Source organism: Artemia franciscana, chromosome 15 (assembly GCF_032884065.1).
Source record: "Artemia franciscana chromosome 15, ASM3288406v1, whole genome shotgun sequence".
In the NCBI taxonomy this organism is placed as follows: Eukaryota; Metazoa; Arthropoda; class Branchiopoda; order Anostraca; family Artemiidae; genus Artemia; species Artemia franciscana.
Window position 1 is genome coordinate 1,224,984 of NC_088877.1, and position 19,078 is coordinate 1,244,061.

Consider the following 19,078-nt stretch of genomic DNA (forward strand, 5'->3'; position numbering starts at 1 on the left):
GCCTATTAGGGGTTGGAGAAGTGTAGGCATGTGGTTGTGGATCCACTCAGAGTTGTATATTAAAATAAGGATTATTTATTGTTATATTTACTTATTCAAATTATTTACTTAGTTTTACTATCTAATAGACAGGATAAAAGTATTTGTAATGTATAGCCTATATAGAAATTATAGTACTAAAAACTTATGTGCATTTTTTTCTGTGACACTTTTTCAGTTATCAGGTTACATTCCAACTTGTTTTAGTTTATTGCTATTCCACGTCAGTATGTCTGAAGTTTTTACGTGTTTAGCAAGGGGGTGGGTGTTTAGTTGAATAAGTTAGAGATACGAAAATTTTGATTAAAATTATTGCTTCAGAGCATGTCTAACATATATCAATAAAACTAGTGCAAATAAACCAAGTGGTGAAATTTCCCTATGTTTGTAGGATTATAGAAAGCTCTCACTTGACTGAAAACATAAAACAATATAAAAGTTCTGGTACAGTAAAAGTGAACCATTTAAGGTTACTATTAGCAGTATAAAGTAATGCCAGCTTAGGATTATTGCTTAATGTTTTTTTTTCGTTTATAGGATAACCGAAGTGAAAGTAGTCGCTAGCGTTTAGACAGGCTTATTTTCTGCTTCATTGAATTTAAATATTAACCGATTAAAAGTAAACGAGTATTACTTCAACTTGCAACAAAGCCTGTCAGATGACAGAAATAAAAATGAAAGACGTACACACAAGTGTATGAGACTGAGAAATCATTCTACTATAATATTAAACAAAAAAACACTATCAACTACAAGGTGAACATCTACTTGAAAATTAGCTGTTTTTTAGGGGGAGGGGGTTCTTGCATCAGATCTTGATCTATTTGATCAAGATTCGACATACCAAACATATACAAGGTTTACTCGGTATTCAACAAAGGTACAAGTAGTTTAACCCGAGAACATAATAGGTATATTCTTTTCCGATGACCATATAAAGAAATACCCCCCCCACCAAATATTTCTTTTGAATTTTGTCCTTTGTATTGGGGTGTCCATGGCCCAGTGACTTGAGGGTATAAGTTTCAAGTCGATCAGAAAAAATGATTTTTTGGCCATTTTCGGAGGGGGGCGTGCCCCCGACTACAATTGTTTTGATACATTAGAGCTCCCATGGCTCGGAGACTTACGATTTTAAGTCTCAATCCGTTCAGAAAAAGATTTTGTTCCTTAGTATGGCTCCATTTTCGGAGGAATCATTGTTTTCTTTTTTAAACTTCTCATTCTGCATTGGGATCCCTTTGCCCATTGAATGGTTCTTTGCCTTTGGTTCCTATTGGCCAAAGGACTTAAGGCTGTAAGTTTTAAACTTATTAGAGACAAAACGTTGGTCAATTTTCGCCCTCCTAACACCCTCTTCCAATAAAATTTGCGCCTTCCTTGTCCAAGGAACCATCTCAGATAGTATTGTGCCAATCGGATAGCCAAGATCAAGCACCCTCTTCTTTTCCAATACAAAACCTATATGTAAGCATGTCAATTCGCATAACTTAGATATAGATATATTTCAACCAAGAAGAATTAACAAAAAACATTCAATAGTACAATCTGAAAACCCCACAAAGGCTTTATGGCCTGTAAGGAGGAAGAGCATGAAACAAAACTCTTAACATTAATCTTTTAAACATTTTAACACATAATATGTAAAACACTTCATCACAAAAATGGAGAATAGAAAAAAAAAAACATATGGAAGGAAAGAGAGAAAAAATTTCATTAAATAAACTTTATGATAACTGAAATCGATCCCAAGGCTTAAAACTATAATAATAATAATAATAAAAATGGTTAAGATGATTTGATAAGGTCAACATACAGAACGTTGTAATGAACTGTATAAAAGGAGTGAATAGTGCTAACAGTCCTCCTACACTAAACTATTACACGAAATGGACGAGAAAAAAACATTGAATGCAGATGGCTCCTTACTATAGCCAACGCCAAAACGTTGCTTCTGATCATCCTTATGTCAGGTTTTGGCTTTCAACTGGAAGTTCTTAACATAAATGGCTTTAATAATTTTTTGTTGTTTTTCGTCTATTATTTGCTTTCTAGGCTGTATCTATAGAAGAAACCCTGGGGGGGGGGGGGGCTAAATTCAGAAATCCTAGAGAATTCTCATTTCTTTAATTAGACTTTTAGACAAATTCCCTACTGCCTTCTTTTTTCAGCGCCATACCTCTTTCTCCTTTTTAAAAAGTGTTTCTCCCTTTTGAACGATAACTGTATTACGAATTTATTATCAGTAAAAAATCTCCCCGATGTAAGTTTCAACCCTTGCATTATTTACTAGGTTACCCCTTATAGGATTAACCATTATTTTTCCTGGGGGGAATATGGTTTCCAAGATCTAGGGGGTCCATTTTTTTCCAAATTTCTTTTCAATGAAAAAAAGAAAACAAAAATGTTTCACAAAATATACAAAAATTTCAGTAGGTCTACCCCCCCCCACGTCGGCACCCTATTGTCCTTAAAGGACATTTCCAAAGTAGATAAGTTCGTAAATTCATTACTCCATATTCACAAACAAATAAATAAGTTAAACAACACTTTTGTACTGGAGAAAACCTATGAAGGTTTGCGGTTGCGCGAAAGTCCGCGTGACTACTTACCTATTAACTCGACTATTTACTTAAACATCAACTATTTAATTAAAACTGTTATAAATAAACAAAAAAACTATAACACACATATATATATATATATATATATATATATATATATATATATATATATATATATATATATATATATATATATATATATATGAAAAAGTAGATAAATAAACAAATAACTGAATTAAAAATAATAATAGATAAATAAAAATATAAAAAATATTAATAACAGATTCAGTCTCCATCACTCTTCAATACTCAACTCCTCCTCCCCTTCCCCACCCTGCCCTCCCAACCCCACCTTAGCCCCTGCCTACCCTTACCTCTCCAGCTCCTCTTCCTCCCCCACTCATCCTAACAACCATAATAAAATTCAACAAATTCCCCCCTAAAATAATCTATTAAATTATTTTTAAACGGAGGTACGTGTTTCTGAGGTATGTAGATTTCTCACATTCATAAAAGGGTCTAGAATGTAAACCACAGTGTCGGTGGAATGAAAAAATCCCATTTTTTACAGGATTGAGTGAAAAATCCCACTTTTCATTCACACAAAACTGAGCATGTGCAAATATGACTTCATTTATTTTTCTTCTTTTTTCTTGAATGCTAAAAGTGTTATTGAAAATTCTTAGCACGATTTTCTGTAAATCCCAAAGTCACTGTCATCACATAAGTTGTTTTCTTTTTTTTTTAGTTAAGGAATGAAGAACATCTGCAAGAACTACAGGGACCATGAAGATGATTCCAGAGACATGGCAGAAGAAGGGGCAAATGTTCCAAAGAAGCTGCACCCAAAAGGGCAAAGTAGTCGTTCAAGTTAGTTCCAAGGTTATTTCGTGCCGGGCTGACGGTTCATCGTTTAGTCCCCGCTAAAAATATTTGTTTTTGTTGGGATAAGGGGGGGCACATTCCTTCAAAGATCGAACGGATTTCATCTAATTAAACTCCGAGATAGGATGTTCTTTTCCCAGACATATGAAGTCACACGTGGCAATAACATATCAATGAAAAAATTAAGAAATTGCGGTAAAACAGACTGCACTTTCTAAAATAGTTGTGATCTAATTTTGTAGCTGTTTTGAGGGTGAGACTAACAATGTTAGAACTATTTTAAACTTTTATCGTGCAGAATTCGAAATTAGGCAGAGAAAAGTGAAATTCAACAAAGGGTCTTAAGGATATTTTTCTCCGATAATTAAATAGCCTACCTTTTCCATATTTTCTACCCAACTTTTACTCTGGGGGAAAGAGAGAATCAGACTATCTTTTTCTGGTTGGTTACTAATTCATTTGCTTATTTGACGAGCTGTGACTATAGGTAGCGACGTGACAGGGTTATATTTGTCATATTGGACTTGGCCTTCTGCGAGACAGGAAGTTTGGTGACACTTCTTTGTTTCTGTATTGTTGACTAATCACTTCACATAGCGTACAGTTAGTAATAAACATGACATTAGATCATCCTTCTAGGTTTCGTCATAAATAAGATAAATATGTCAATACAGTTGATATATAAAAAAAATCATTAAGAATAAAGAGCACCTGTCTGCCACCAAAATTTATCATCTAAACAAAATTTGGTTTTGAGGTCAGGATGCAAACCCCCCCCCCTGCTGATCGTAGTACGTTTACTGAAGAATTAATCGTTCAATCTTTGGGCACAGATAATATAAATAAATAAAAAGCAAAAACAAAAAACAGCTCCCTCTCTTGCTGTTCACCTTGCCGCTTTGACGAATGCAATATATCACAATTGGTATGCTAGGTTTGAAATCAGTAGCTAGACAATGAGCTTGTGTCGTAATAAGGATGACATTAAGTCTCATGAAAAATTTAGCCCGCCTCTTTACTTAAAACAATTTTATAACCAGTCACAGCCATTTGTAGGGAATTATTCCCCACATAGAATTGAAAAAAGTACCCCACTTTGCTCGCATAGTGGTGTTGAAAATTGCTATCACCTCTTCTTTGACTATGCCAATTATTCTTTTCCTCGCTCGCTTTTGATAAAACGTAAATCTTCTTTGGTGCCCCAATTTACCAAAGTACCGCTTCTATTAATGAAGACGGTTGATTTCTAAAGTGCTACTCTTGCTATTCAGTTCGCAGTCTTTTACTTTGTCTTTTCTTCTGTTTCTTTATGCATAGTTTTCTTTTTTGTATTTTGTTGTGCGTATTTCTCTTGTCTTTTTATATCATTTTAAAATGTATACATTGGTAAATGTGAAATACCGTAAATGTAAATATTTACAATGGTAAATATAAAATACCGGGTTCCCGGTTTATTCACTAATAAAGTATCTATGTACCTCATAGATTGCTATTGCTGAAGACCAAATCGTCTGAAATTGTCTTAATAGCAAACCGCCTAAAGACTCAGTCTTTGGTAAAGTCAGTCGAAGGATACACGTCCTGCCCATGACCCACCAAAATATTCCCATGCCCCACGGGTGGGCGTGTGCCCACTGCCACACCTTGGGAGTCACGACTGTAGACAAAGTGTTTTGAATCTAACCACGCTTTATAGAGACGAATCAAAAAAGCATAAAACATGGGAATTACAACAAAGCAATTTAAACAAATTGATAAGAACATCCAGCACTTTGATAAATCAATTTACTTTTTGAAAAGTTTGTTCTTACCTATCTTCATTTTCTCTTTTATTACGGTCAATCGCAAGGCTTAGATGGACAAAAAGCCAAGAAATGACACTCCAGACCCGGCACCACCTAACAATATAGTTTTCTTTTCAAAAGAAAGAAAACGAAGTAGTTAAAACAAGAGAGTTAACAACAAACTTGGATTGTCGGTATAAATCTTGGTCGAAAACCGACCAATGTCTTATCAGAGAAGCCGGACAAAAACATTAAGAGAATAAATTTAACGGTAGACTATGAAATATTATCAGTTCAAAAGAGAAGAAGTCTTTCAGCAATGTTATGTGTTCTGACATCTTCTAATTATACAATTTTGAAAAAAATTTTATTTTATAAACAATCTAGTATAATTCAGGTCAAATACAAGATATGTGCTTCAGCCATTCATGAAAAAACGTAAAATCTGAGTGGGGGTGGGGGTTACAGGTATGATAGTCCCTTTCTAAAAATAATGACTATAATAACAATTATAATATAAATAACAATAACAAAAATCCACTGAAGAATTTACGGAGCAGTGGATAAAAATCAAAGCGAAATAACTTCCAAAAATGTGACAAAAAAAGACATAATTACTAGAAGACATAACTAATATGATTCCCAACAAAATTACGCCAATCCTATATTTGATTATAAATGATTTGTGAATTAATATGGTACTTGCAAGATGGTAGGAGGGCTTGGATGAAAACTACGAAAAGTCACAACGTCTTGCTTCTTGTTTATACTATTTAGCAGGGTAGGGAAAAATATTTTCATTCTTTTTCTTAAAAATTACTGGAAATAACGCAAATTCCAGAGTAACTTTTCTTCTCTGTCCCATAAGTCTTAAATAAAATAAAAAACTAAATAAAAAGAAAACACTAAATAAAACTAAAAAAATAAAAAGATAAGATTCCGAAGTCCGAATTCGGCCCTTTGAGGGCTTGTGATAGAGATGTTTTCGGAATAAATATCTAATCTTATCTATCTAGAATTAAACAAGAGCTAAGAGCTCATATGGCACTTGTGACGAGGCGAGAAGAGCTAAGAGCCAAGAGATCATATGGTATGAGCTCTAACAAAATTCTATGAATCAATAGATTGATTTAAAAAGGAAAATAAGAGGCTTAATGCCGGTCAGGATTTAAAATAAGAGCTCTGAGTCACGATGTCCTTCTAAATATCAAAATTCATTAAGATCCGATCACCCACTCGTAAGTTATAAATACCTAATTTTTTCTAATTTTTCCTTTCCCTTTAGCCCCAGATGGTCGAATCTGGGAAAACGACTTTATCAAGTCAAATTGTTCAACTCCCTGACACGCCTACCAATTTTAATCGTCCTAGCACGTCCAGAAGCACCAAACTCGCCATATCACTGAACCCCTCCCCCCAACTCCCCCAAAGAGAGCGAATCCAGTACGATTCTGTCAATCACGTATCAAGGACATTTGTTTATTCTATCCACCAAGCTTCATCCCGATTCCTCCACTCCAAGTGTTTTTTCCAAGATTTCCCCCTCCAACTCCCCCCAATGTCAAAAGATCTGGTTGGGACCGATATAAGAGCTCTAAGACATGAATTCCTTCTAAAAATCAAATCAAATTTCATTAAGATCCGATCATCTATTCGTAAGATAAAAATACCCCAATTTTCACGTTTTCCAAGAATTCCGGTTTCCCCCTCCAACTCCCCCCAATGTCACAGGATCTGTTAGGAATTTAAAATTAGAACTTTAAAGCACAAGATCCTTCTAAATATCAAATTTCATTAAGATCTGGTCACCCTTTCGTAAGTTACAAATACCTCAATTTTCAAAATTACCCCCCCCCCAAATTCCACCAAAGAAAGCAGATCCGGTCTGGTTATGTCAGTCATGTATCTTAGACAAGTTTCTATTCTTACCATCCTGATCTCACCGGTTTAAGTATTTTCTAAGATTTCCGGTCCCCCCAACTGCCCCCCACCCAATTACGCTTGATCCGGTTGAGATTTAAAATAAGAGATCTGAGTCACGAGATCCTTCTAAATATGAAGTTTCATGAAGATCCGATCACTCCTTCGTAAGTTAAAAATACGTAATTTTTTCTTATTTTTCAGAATTAGCCCCCCCCCCACAATAGAGCGGATCCGTTCCAATTATGTAAATCACGTATGTAAGACTTCTGCTCTTATTTTTCCCACCAAGTTTCATCCCAATCCCTCCAATCTAAGCCTTTTCCATGATTTTAGGTTCCCCACCCCAAACTTCCCCCAATGTCACCAGATCCGGTCAGGATTTAAAATAAGAGCTTTGAGACACGATATCCTTCTAAATATCAAATTTCATTGAGATCCGATCACCCCTTCGTAAGTTAAAAATACCTCTTTTTTCTAATTTTTCAGAATTACCCCCCCCCCCCCCCCCCCCCCAGAGAGCGGATCCGTTCCGGTTATGTCAATCATGTATCTAGGACTTGTGCTTATTTTTCCCACTAAGTTTCATCCCGATCCCTCCACTCTAAGTGTTTTCCAAGATTTTAGGTTTCCCCCTCCCATATACCCCCAATGTCACCAGATCCGGTCGGGATTTAAAATAACAGCTCTGAGACAAGATATCCTTCCAAACATCAAATTTTATTAAGATCTGATCAACAGTTCGTAAGTTAAAAATACTTCAATTTTTCTATTTTTTCCGAATTAACCGGCCCCCCACTCCCCCCCCCCAGATGGTCAAATTGAGAAAACGACTATTTCTAATTTAAGCTGGTCCTGTCCCTGATACGCCTGCCAAACTTCATCGTCCTAGCTTACCTGGAAGTGCCTAAAGTAGCAAAACCGGGACCGACAGACCGACAGAATTGGCGATTGCTATATGTCACTTGATTAATACCAAGCGCCATAAAAAATAACTTACCAAGAGCCTCTTTGCTAATTTTGTTAGCATCTTGGGTTTCATCGTCAACAACGGCAAGTTCTTCACTTGTATCCGAATTTGCTGGGGAAGGTTCGCAAACTTCTTCCGAGGAGGATATACTTCCTTTTTTTATTCTTGACTTTGGATTCCTCTTTTTGGTCTGTCGCTTTTTCTTTCGTCGCTTTGTTACTGATTTTTGTTCAGGCTCATCTGTTTCTTGAATTGGCTTGAAAGACCCTAAAAGAAAGAAAAAAAACAACGCATGTAAGAATTCTTTTACTTCCTACCGTCGAGTGAAGCGGCAGGCAAAGAACTACCCAAGTCAATAAAGCCTACATCAATAATGTCGAAATATACAGGAAAAACCAGAGGTTTTTATAAAGGTGCCAAATAGCCTACTAATCTCATGATCTTTCTTAAATTTCTTTTTTAATCTACTATATTGATACCCAGGCCCAATGTATTTTTATCTGATTCCTTCATCAACTTAAACCCTGGCCACCTCGATTAGTTAACTCCGAAACCATTATACTTTCCGCAAAGGTTTGGTCCCTATATGCTCACCTTTTTTTATTGTTTAGCCCCTGCATGCATTTTAAATACGTTTGTCACTTTTCTCCAATTTGTTCTTGACGTAACTTCTCTTTCTTCACTATTATGCAGACACAATTAGCGATATAACACGTTTTTTACGACATTAGAAACGCCAATTCGGCAAATTATCTGCTGTAATTGCTTTTCCGTTCTTTTTAATCAATAAATATGATTCTGGTTTAATAAAGGGTGTCACAAGCAAAGCAGAGGGGTCACTCACTTACCCTGGGCGGAGAAATTTTTGAATAAATAATCTAACGGTTATACTCATTTTGAAATTTTCTAAATTACTGGCTTTATCACCAATTGATAAAGCCAGTATATATATATATATATATATATATATATATATATATATATATATATATATATATATATATATATATATATATATATATATATATATATATATATATATATATATATATATATATATATATATATATATATATATATATATATATATATATATGTGTGTGTGTGTGTGTGTGTGTGTATATAATCAGTAAAAACATAATTCTCACAAGATGGTTCATTAGCCAATTTGATGGCAGTATAATTGAACAGACTAGTTGGCAGTACGACGAACTCATTCCTTTTAGATCCAATAGCCTAACAAATCCTGTTGGAGAAAGGTCCTTCAAGGAATTTTTCGACTGATCATTCCATAGATATTTGATACACCAACTTCTACATAAATTTTGTTTGCTAAAGTAGAAAAAATATTTGCTACTAGATTGTCACTTTGGCTCTATATAAGTGGATCCCAAACTGGTGGCGTTATGGTCTCTGATTTGGCTGAAAGCCAAATCAATAATCACCGAGATTGCAGCCTTTTATTTTTAATGCTAGTAACTCTTTTTCCCACTAATGTCCCTTACAAAGGTGTTTAATACATAGGGGGTGGTCAATTTATAGCATGGATAGTAGTTTGGCAATTTTAATTTTGATAGCAGTATAAAATACAACCTAGTAAAGAGCTGACCAAAGCTCATAGGAACCAAACGTTTAAAGGCATTTTGATATAATCAAAGTGTCTAGTGATAAAAATATCTTATTTAAAAATTATCTAGGAATGATAACTATTATACGGTTTACCTTAACAGCAAATTTCTATTTCGAGAATAGACATTTGCTGTCTTCGCTGTACCTGTATCGCAATTGTAGACAATCCTAAACTGGAGGATTACACTTCCCCACCAAGAACAATAAGGACAATCACTTTTGTGCATGGGCAAATGTGTCTTTTATTCTTTTTTCCACTTTTACAAAAAAAAATCGGCACTTCAGTTTCGAAATCAGGATTTCCGGCACTATTTCCCAACAATTTATGAGAGATACGAAAATTTTACTTCGTTTTCGAAGATATACGAAGTTCTATCAGTATTCACAGTTATTTGGTTTCTAAAATATTAAGTTTTGAAGTTAGAGCATTTTACTACACTTTTCATGGCACTAAACATATAAAACATGATGAACATTAAAATTGCAAATTTAACAAAACAAAATCGGCACTTCGGTTTCGAAATCCGGATTTCCGGTATTATATCCCAAAAACCATGAGAGACACGGATATTTCACTTAGGTTGTCGAAGAGACAATACAAAATTATATCGGTATTTAAAGTTATTTGATTTCTAAAAAAGTTTAGCTTCTAAACTAGGACATTTTACTCAGGCAAAATGTAGGGACATCACAAAATCAAAACTTCAAAATAGAAAAGGTCACAGAAGGAATTCTAATTTTTTTAAACCAATGTCAGATCCAGTTCTTAGAAGATCAAGATCTGTCTATCCGCGGTAGAAAAATTCTACCTTGTCTAGGGAAAAAGTTACCCCAAGGATATCAAAAAGATTGACACTTAGTGGCAGATTTAGAAAGAATTTCTAAATTTTGAACACGAGAAAGTTCATGTCACCTTGTGTAGTTTTCATAGCAATACTCGATTAAAATACAAGGGGACATCAAATCAATACTTGAGAAAACAACCGAAAAATCGAAACTGACATTCGATATAAACTTTTTCCAGAATTATTTCCAAGAAAACCAGAAGAGATAAGGAATTTTTTCTCCGGTTCTCAGAGGTAATTAAATGTTCGGCAGGAGTACGACTTTCTAATAAAGTTTACTTCCGCAGCTAAACAGTTTGCTTTTCCATCTAGAATAGTTTTGTTTTGGCACGAAGTAAGACATGAGGGAAAAAATTGGAAACTACTTAAAATTTTACAAACGTTACTAAGAATTTTTCTGTCCCGTTTCACGATTCCCATACTCAGGAAAAATTTTGAGTTTTTATCTCTTACCACTTCAGAACTACAGACCGCTGATCATGAGAAACAAAACAGCTGCGAAAGGAGCAGTGCTGCTCCGCAGCACAATAAAAAACTGATTGTTGATATTTCCTACAATTTGTATGATTATAGAAGCAAGCACTTTACTGAAAACTCAGCTTGCTCGAGTTTTTTAGAGAATTATAATTGCACACTAAAAGTCATCGATATCGGGGCCAGTGAAAGACTATTGAGAGCCTCATAAAATTAGTATTTTATTTTACCAGGCTACTTAAGGATTTTTCTGCGCCTATGAGAAAATCAATTTTATAGAAAGGTTGGTTGCAATAAAACCATGCAAATATTGGGAGATATCACGAGTTAGTTTATTTGAGCTACTTTTGAAGGTATATCTTGTGCAATCAGCAGTCGCTTAGACTGTGAATAAGTGGAGGCGAAGAGGCGATGCTGGGTTACGAGAAGATCGATCAGGTTGATAGCTTCACTTCCCTTGGGAAAATTATTAGTACAGATGTTGGGTGCAGTGAAGATGTAGAAAGTAGGATAGCCAAGGCCCAGGATATTTTTTCATAGGTGAAAAATGGTTGGAAGAAAGGGAAGATAAGCCTAAGAACCAAAATTGGAATACTGGAAGCTCCAGTGGTGAACAGGGATGCTACGCTTCTGAAACGCAGGCACTCCGAAAGATGGCGGAGGGTTTATTAGATGTTTTCCAGATATTTTGTCTAAGGACTGTTTTGGGCACCAATCTGATCGATCATATTTCAAATAGTAAGCTGTAATGAGAGCTATAAGGGCAATAATGAGAGACAAGGTCTAGATGGCTAGGACACGCTCTTCCAAGACCGCCCATTTCGGCCAACAGTGTTGAGCCAAACGAAAAACAGGCTCTCCCCGAATTAGGTGGGAGGAGGTCATAATGAAGAAATTAAGGAAAATTGGGACCTTTTGGGAGGATGTAAAGAGGGCCGCTTTAGATAGGTTAAAATGGAGGAGGGGCGATGCGTAGATGTGTTGGACTCAGGAAAATTTGTGCTTAAATGAGTTTTTAGCAATTGTAGTAGAAATCTGCAAAACATTAGTTTTTGCTCCTTTTAAGTTTTAACTTTAATCTTTACTTAGATAAGAAAAACTTCGTTTTTCAAGAATTAATTTTGTACATAATACAAGGGTAAAATACAAAACGAAACTATTTTTGCTTCAGTTATTTTATTAAATATAGATTAAAAGGTAAATGTAAACAGCATTGAACTTTACGGTCCCTACCGGCGGTGCTGATCTCTGTTTGTTGGCCCTTCAGCCAGGAAGTACAACGGGGGGTTAGGGCCCAACGATCCTGTGCTTTCGCAAACCCTTTCTGTTTATCTTCCCCTGATTTCTCCATGTACCATTTAGAGCTGGTTCGACTCCGGCTGAGCTTACAGAGTAACGCCACTGGCCCCCGTCTAAAACCAAATAATTTGGTACTCTGGGATTCGAACCCTCGCCCTCTCGGGCTAGATTAAAGGCTATAGTAAAGATAAGTTTGACTGCAATAAACAAATTTCACTGATTGGGTTCAATTTTTTTGTTCCTTGTGCAGCTATTTCTCGCCTTTTAACTTAAAAAGTACCAACAGAAGGCTAAAAAACAACCTTTTGAAGTACAAAAAACCAAAATCACAAAAAAAATGTTAGTAGGTGGGACCTGGAAAGATTACTAAGGTAGAAACGAATACAAGAAACTGGTGATAAATTCCTTAGTGTGGTGCAGAGACCTATGAAACAATTTTAGCTATTTTCGTCTGTCTTGCAAATGGTTAGACTGTTTTGCCAAATAGATTACTAAAGAATTAATAGCACTGAAGTATATATATATTACCTTGAATTTCTCCACATCTGACAGTTTCGGCTTTAAAGACTTTCATACCATCACTTATACTGCTCTTTATACCAGCACTAACATCAGCTATTTTCTCACTTGCATCAATGTTGATTTGTTCCCCCGCCAACGAATCATTCAAATGTCCTGCACTTACTGATTTATTTCCACTTTCTATAACATCACTGACGTGACACGGTTTCAAATTTTTGTCAAAATTATACGTCTCCAATTCGGATGGGAGCAGTATATCACTATCTGTCTGAGCCACTGTTTTAGTTTCAACATCTGGGGGTTTCCTGTGTGCAGCCCCTTCACTTGAAGCTCTATTTCTATAGGGGAATTGAGTATCTGCAAAATCATCGGGTTTTTCAGCAGGTATGGGGGATGTTACAAGGAATGGTGGACATTCTTCTGCTTCCAGGATTTCTTCAACAAAAAATGCTTCCCCTGATTCACCCAACTTCATATGAATATCTACTGTTTCTCCATTTACAAGTATATCCACCTATAAAAGAATAATTTGCTGTAATTTGTAACTGTGACAATCACAAATAAATACGCCTGATCATCATAGAGGGTTGATAAATGTACAAAATTTGTGGAGGTAGGCATATATTAGATGTTCCAAAATGTTGTTCAATGGATAGAAGTTCCTTTCTAAACGTTCTCAATGAGTTTTTATTTAGTTTACTTGAGTTTAATAATAATTATACTATAATAATAATAATATAATAATAGTAATGAGTTTAATAATAATATACCTACAAAAATTACAGCAGTCTGTAAATGTTACTGTTTTCTTTTCCTACTCCAAATTTACCTAGGCTGGCATACCATATCCTTATCAGAGAAAAGCCTCCATTAACTAAAGTATATATAAATGATTCTTCTACTAAGAATGTTTTGATTATTTGCTAATGACCTAGGAGTATCCCCGTCTCTCGAAGTATCAGATATGCTTCAAATTGATTTCAAATTTTTTTGTTAATGAGCTACTACTTTGAAACTTGGACTTAATCCCTAAGAATGCAAGATCCTCCATTTTCATCATAGTAATCCTCATCATGCGTACATATTCCTACCACAGATATAACATTACAAGTTCTTGAAAGGGCTGATTCTGAGAGAGACCTTGAGTTGCAACCGATGATTTGCTGAAAGACCACAACACAGTGAAGATGAGGTGAGAAAAGCTAATAGATTCTTGGGTCTAGTGTATCTACCATTATCTCCAGAAAGTCAACAATATTTTAAATACTTTACACTTCTCTTTTCCACTCCACCTACAATGTGTTGTGCTTACTACATCACTTCAATATTTTATTGACTGTATTCTGCTGGAGACTATCCAATGAGGAGACACCGAAATGTCAAACTTATCTCATAGACAGAGAGAGAGAGAGATCTAAGGAATTTAGGGTATACCATAGCTTAGCTACCAATACAGTTATGAAAATTCCTATCTTGCCCATGAGAAGCTTTTGGTACAGAGCTCTGAACTTGGCGCCTCCTCCAAGCCCGCACTCCGACGCGTAGATCGTACTACAACATTATTGGCGGGAACGCAATTTTGTTTTGTTGTATACACAGCTTCCTGTCTCCAGCCGCTACCGCACACTGTGTTCCAAAAATAAATCGAATTTTCATAACTGTATTGGTATCTAGGCTATGGGGTATACCAAATGCTACTCGAGTTCAATATTTGCAATTAAAGGCACGACATTATTTTTAAAGAACTACGACCAGTTCTTCTTATAGCAAACTTCAAAACAATACGTACTTTGCCCCCTATTTTCATCTACCACTCATTCATGCTCCTATCATAACATAAAAGTGATAACTGACCCATCCTTGACTAAAGTCACAAGTAAGTCATCATTCGAAATGCATTCCCCTAAGCAGTTCCAACGTCTTCTACAAAAATGTCACAACATCTGTTAGACTTTACAATTTCACTTTTGCTTACTACATTGCCATGCGATCTGACTGTTCTAATGGTCAACCATCTACAATTGACAATCAGGTCCAGCATAAAGAGGGACAGTTTCAATTTTCATATGTGTGGGTATGGGGGACTAAAAGTTTTAAAATACTGGCTCAATATCGCAAATACAGTATGTTACCTCGTTTCTGACCAATTTTTCCTTTGAAAATGCTCCATGACCTTAGCAGCTAACCATAGCTGCTGCTACTGGCTATGGTACCATTCCTGCTACCATAGCCAGTGAGGTCCCTTTGATACTAGAACTTTGGCAAAAACACAATTTTCTCACCTTTAGGTCCATTCTGAGAGTGGTTAAAACCCTTACTACAGATTAACTAAATTATAAAAGATGCTTGATAGTCTACACATCTACAAGGGTTATAATAGAAACTTTGAAAAAAGTAACTAGGATTTGTAGATTAAGAAAGTAACCTCAGCTTGTATCTCCCTTGTAATCCCCATTTTAGATGGGGTCGGGCATAACTAGAGCCTATTATTTTTTTTTCTTTGCTGTTAATTTAGTATTGCTATTAGGTTGGGTCCTTGCTCTCAGATCTGCCCTTCCCTCAACCTTCTTAAATAAGAAATTTAGTGTTTTTTTTCACAATTTTCAATTTTTTTATGCAAATTTAAACGGTTGTCCATAATTTTTTTTTTTTTTAATTTGTCCTCCCTCCAAAATTGTAACTTCCAATTTCTGTGTAATTACCTATTGCCCAGTCTGTTGGGTCTGCTCGGCCTTGTCCAACGAAAATAGATCCCCTGTTCATATAATTGCAGTCAAGATTAATTCAAAAGGTTGGTTTGAAAGTAATTTCTTTGTTTTTATGTTCTTTGAAACAACGGGGGAAAATATATGTAAGAAACAAGAAAAAAAAATATATGACATACTATAAATGCTTGATAGTTCCATTCGCCATTCCTGCAAACTGAACCAAATTCCCATAAAATGAAGTCAAACAGAAAAATAAAGTTAAGTATATATAAAGTGTACTTTTATAAAGTGTAAAGTATATATAAAGTTAAAGTATATAGGGAACTTCCTGGGAGGGTGTAAAGAGGGAGGCCTTGAATAGATTAGGTTGGAGGAGGAGCGTGCGTAGCTGTGTTGGCCTCAGGCGGCTTGGTGCTGCAGTGAGTTATTAGCAGTAGTAGTAGTAGTAGTAGTAGTAGTAGTAGTAGCAGTAGTAGTAGTAGTAGTAGTAGTAGTAGTAGTAGTAGTAGTAGTAGTAGTAGTAGTAGTAGTAGTAGTAGTAGTAGTAGTAGTAGTAGTATATATAAAGAAAGAAAAAACTAGTCAGCAATACCTGACTCAATGTCAACTTTGAATAGCCCTAAAAAAACTATACTGAAACTGCTATAAACAACTCCCAGCAAGATCAAGACAAATGCTACAGAACTCTCGACCGTCAAAAAGAGTGAGAAAACACTTAGTTTTGAATAACACATAAACTAGCTTCACAGAGATGTTAACTGGATCAACTTTTGGTATATAGTCAGTAAAGACTAAAAGAATCCAAAATATGTTAAAAAAATTAAATTCACAAAACAAAATAATTTCATACTTCTGTTACTAATTAATTTAGGAAGAGGTAAATTTTTCTGTAAATAGCGATATATTCAAAAGAGGGTATAACATTTACCTTCAAATGAAAGCTATTTTAGTAGCTTAAAATAAATCAACGAACAACAAAAATGTCCACAAATAATGTAAATTTTCAGTTAAAACTAATTAAATAAGTACAATTGGCAGTAACGTTATTGTCTTTTTAGTGCCTTAAGAAGGTGTTATGATTTAAAACAAGAGGCTATATTGTTGACTTATAATAAAAGCTATTGTAGAGGCTTAAAATAGCGTAATGATTCATGGTGGAACTGAATATTTCGACCAATTAGATAGTAAAATGGGCATTTTAGCCCTTCTGTCATTCATTTCCATGCAACATAAACAAACCTCAAATAGCATAGTATGTTGTGTTAGTTCTTAAATTACAAACATACCTATAAATACAGCAGTCAGATAAATCAAATTCAAGTAAAAGGAAGGAAAAAAACACTTACTACTTTCTCCTTGCTCCTCAAGACCCCCATTTTGCCAAATCTAACATGAAAAGGTGAACAGGTATAGGTACCATCTTTTTGTTTCACAACAATTACATCAATAGCTCCAGATAGTGTCGCTGGGTTTATTTCACTGTATATTGTTTTGACACTTTCTAATACTTTTCCTATAATACTCATTTTTCCTGTAAAAAAATAACTAGAATAGAAAACAGAAAAATAACTAAAAATAACTAAAGTCAATAACTAGAACATAACGTAAACCAAGAACATATAATTCTGGCAAAAGGTTACTGTCTTTCAATGTCAAGGAAGACCCTTTAGAGCATTTGTAGAGGGAAATTCCCTGTCTTTTTACGTAGGTTAATTGAAAAAAAAAAACTTTCATAAAACGAATTTTCTCAAAGAAAAGTAAAGAGTCATGTTAAAACTGAGGCCGAGCAGAAACAAAGTCCATAATTGTTAAAACCATTCATCGCCCTCTCTCCTATATTTCATCCATAGAAATATGAATTTTCGCAGGAAAAAACGTTGCATACCTCTAGGGTATACTATAGTGGCGGGCAAAAAGGGAGAGGACAATGGTAACCAGCATCCAAATGGAGGGGATATTGAATTAAGCTGGGAAACAAGAAGGTAAATTGGAAATCTCCCAAATGATAGATCAATTTTTGGAGACTCACTGTACTAAAGAGGAAATAAGTATTTATTTCTGGATTGCTTCAACATGGTCTACCTAGAGACGGGGACGTCGTTTGGGTAGGGGCAGTTGCCCCCCCCCCAATAATTTGAAGAAAAAATATTATTCAGCACATATTCTTTAACAATCCAGCTATAACCCCTCTTGCCCCCCCCCCAATAAAAATGCAGGACCTACACCCCTGCCAAGAGAAAAGGACCTCGTACAAAAGTGCATTGTGTAGCCTATAGGACCGAAGAAGAACGTCCCCATGGGTGTGATTTGGGAAAATACAAGCTGCAGGGTTTACTTATAACCCGGAAGGTGCGAGAAAAGCTAAACCTATTTTCCTAGTCATAAGCATTTGAGCAAACACCAGGGTTACCACTTCAAATGATTCATCCCTATTCTAGTGATTTTTTATTTTGCCTAAAACAAAAGAAAACACTAAATCAGCACATAGACCACTAGATTATTGAAGAAAATCACTAAATCAACTAAAAAACACTAAAATCACAGTGAATTTTTCCCCGGCTAGCAACCCTGGCAAACACACACTTAGCTTAACCCACACATTATATCCAGCCAGTCATATCCAAAGCCAGTCAAAATTGTACCAAAAGCTCCCATTAGAAAAATCAGATCTGTAATGTTTTACTTCCCAGTTAACTTCAACTGAAATAAATACGTAGGCAAAAATTTTGGGCAATTTTTGCCTACCAACCTAAATCCGGCAAGATTGTCCAGAATGTTATCAACAAGTAAGCAACCCCCCCCCCCAAAGTCAGTGCAAGGGGGGATAAACGAGGAATAGCTTCAAAAGAGCATGTCAAGATCTATGGAGGAAGACAAAGATTCCTATTAAGACCATATATTGTAACTGCAATTTTTTGTGGGGTGGACCCAACTGGATCAACGCTCAGGCCTCAAAGGCCCATTGCCTCCACACACAAGCGGCTGAGCTTGCAAAGCCACACTACTGACCTCAACGCCAAGCCAGGACTTAAGTCTTGATCAACCAGGATTTAAACCTGAATACCGACAGACATACGACTACAAATACAGTGTGTTATCCCCTTGGATAGGGTGGCTCAGAGACCACATTGAACATCTCTGCTTATGGGTTTTCGACCAGGATGGTTCCAATAACATTTTTTAACCTTTGCCATTTTCAATTACTAATATGGAATGCAGTTATTTTTCGAAAAATCGAATTTTATTTAACGGCTATCAAGACGTGTCAGCGACCGTTAGTGCCAAGTAAAAAGAGACACATCAGGGTCATTCGAGATAACATGCGATATTCTTCAACTTGTAAAATCGCTCAAAACCTCCGGTTCAAGGTCTTCGACTATGTGATTCTAATGCTCTACTTAGCACTTCGATCAGCCAACATTATCTAGAATAATTGAAG

At 35.6% G+C, this 19,078-nt stretch overlaps 1 protein-coding gene across 3 annotated transcripts in view; it reads right to left on the reverse strand.

Annotated features, from left to right (window-relative positions):
• The window catches only part of LOC136036687 (phosphatidate phosphatase LPIN1-like), a 127,059-nt gene that overhangs the window by 92,862 nt on the left and 15,119 nt on the right, over positions 1-19,078 (reverse strand). For all 3 annotated transcript variants that reach the window (XM_065718997.1, XM_065718998.1, XM_065718996.1), the window contains exons 2-4: positions 16,986-17,170; positions 12,938-13,445; positions 8,193-8,429 (exon numbers count right to left, since the gene is read on the reverse strand). In XM_065718997.1, the coding sequence (XP_065575069.1) occupies positions 8,193-8,429; positions 12,938-13,445; positions 16,986-17,165 (925 nt within the window). In that variant the 5' untranslated portion in view covers positions 17,166-17,170. The remainder of the gene's footprint in view (positions 1-8,192; positions 8,430-12,937; positions 13,446-16,985; positions 17,171-19,078) is intronic.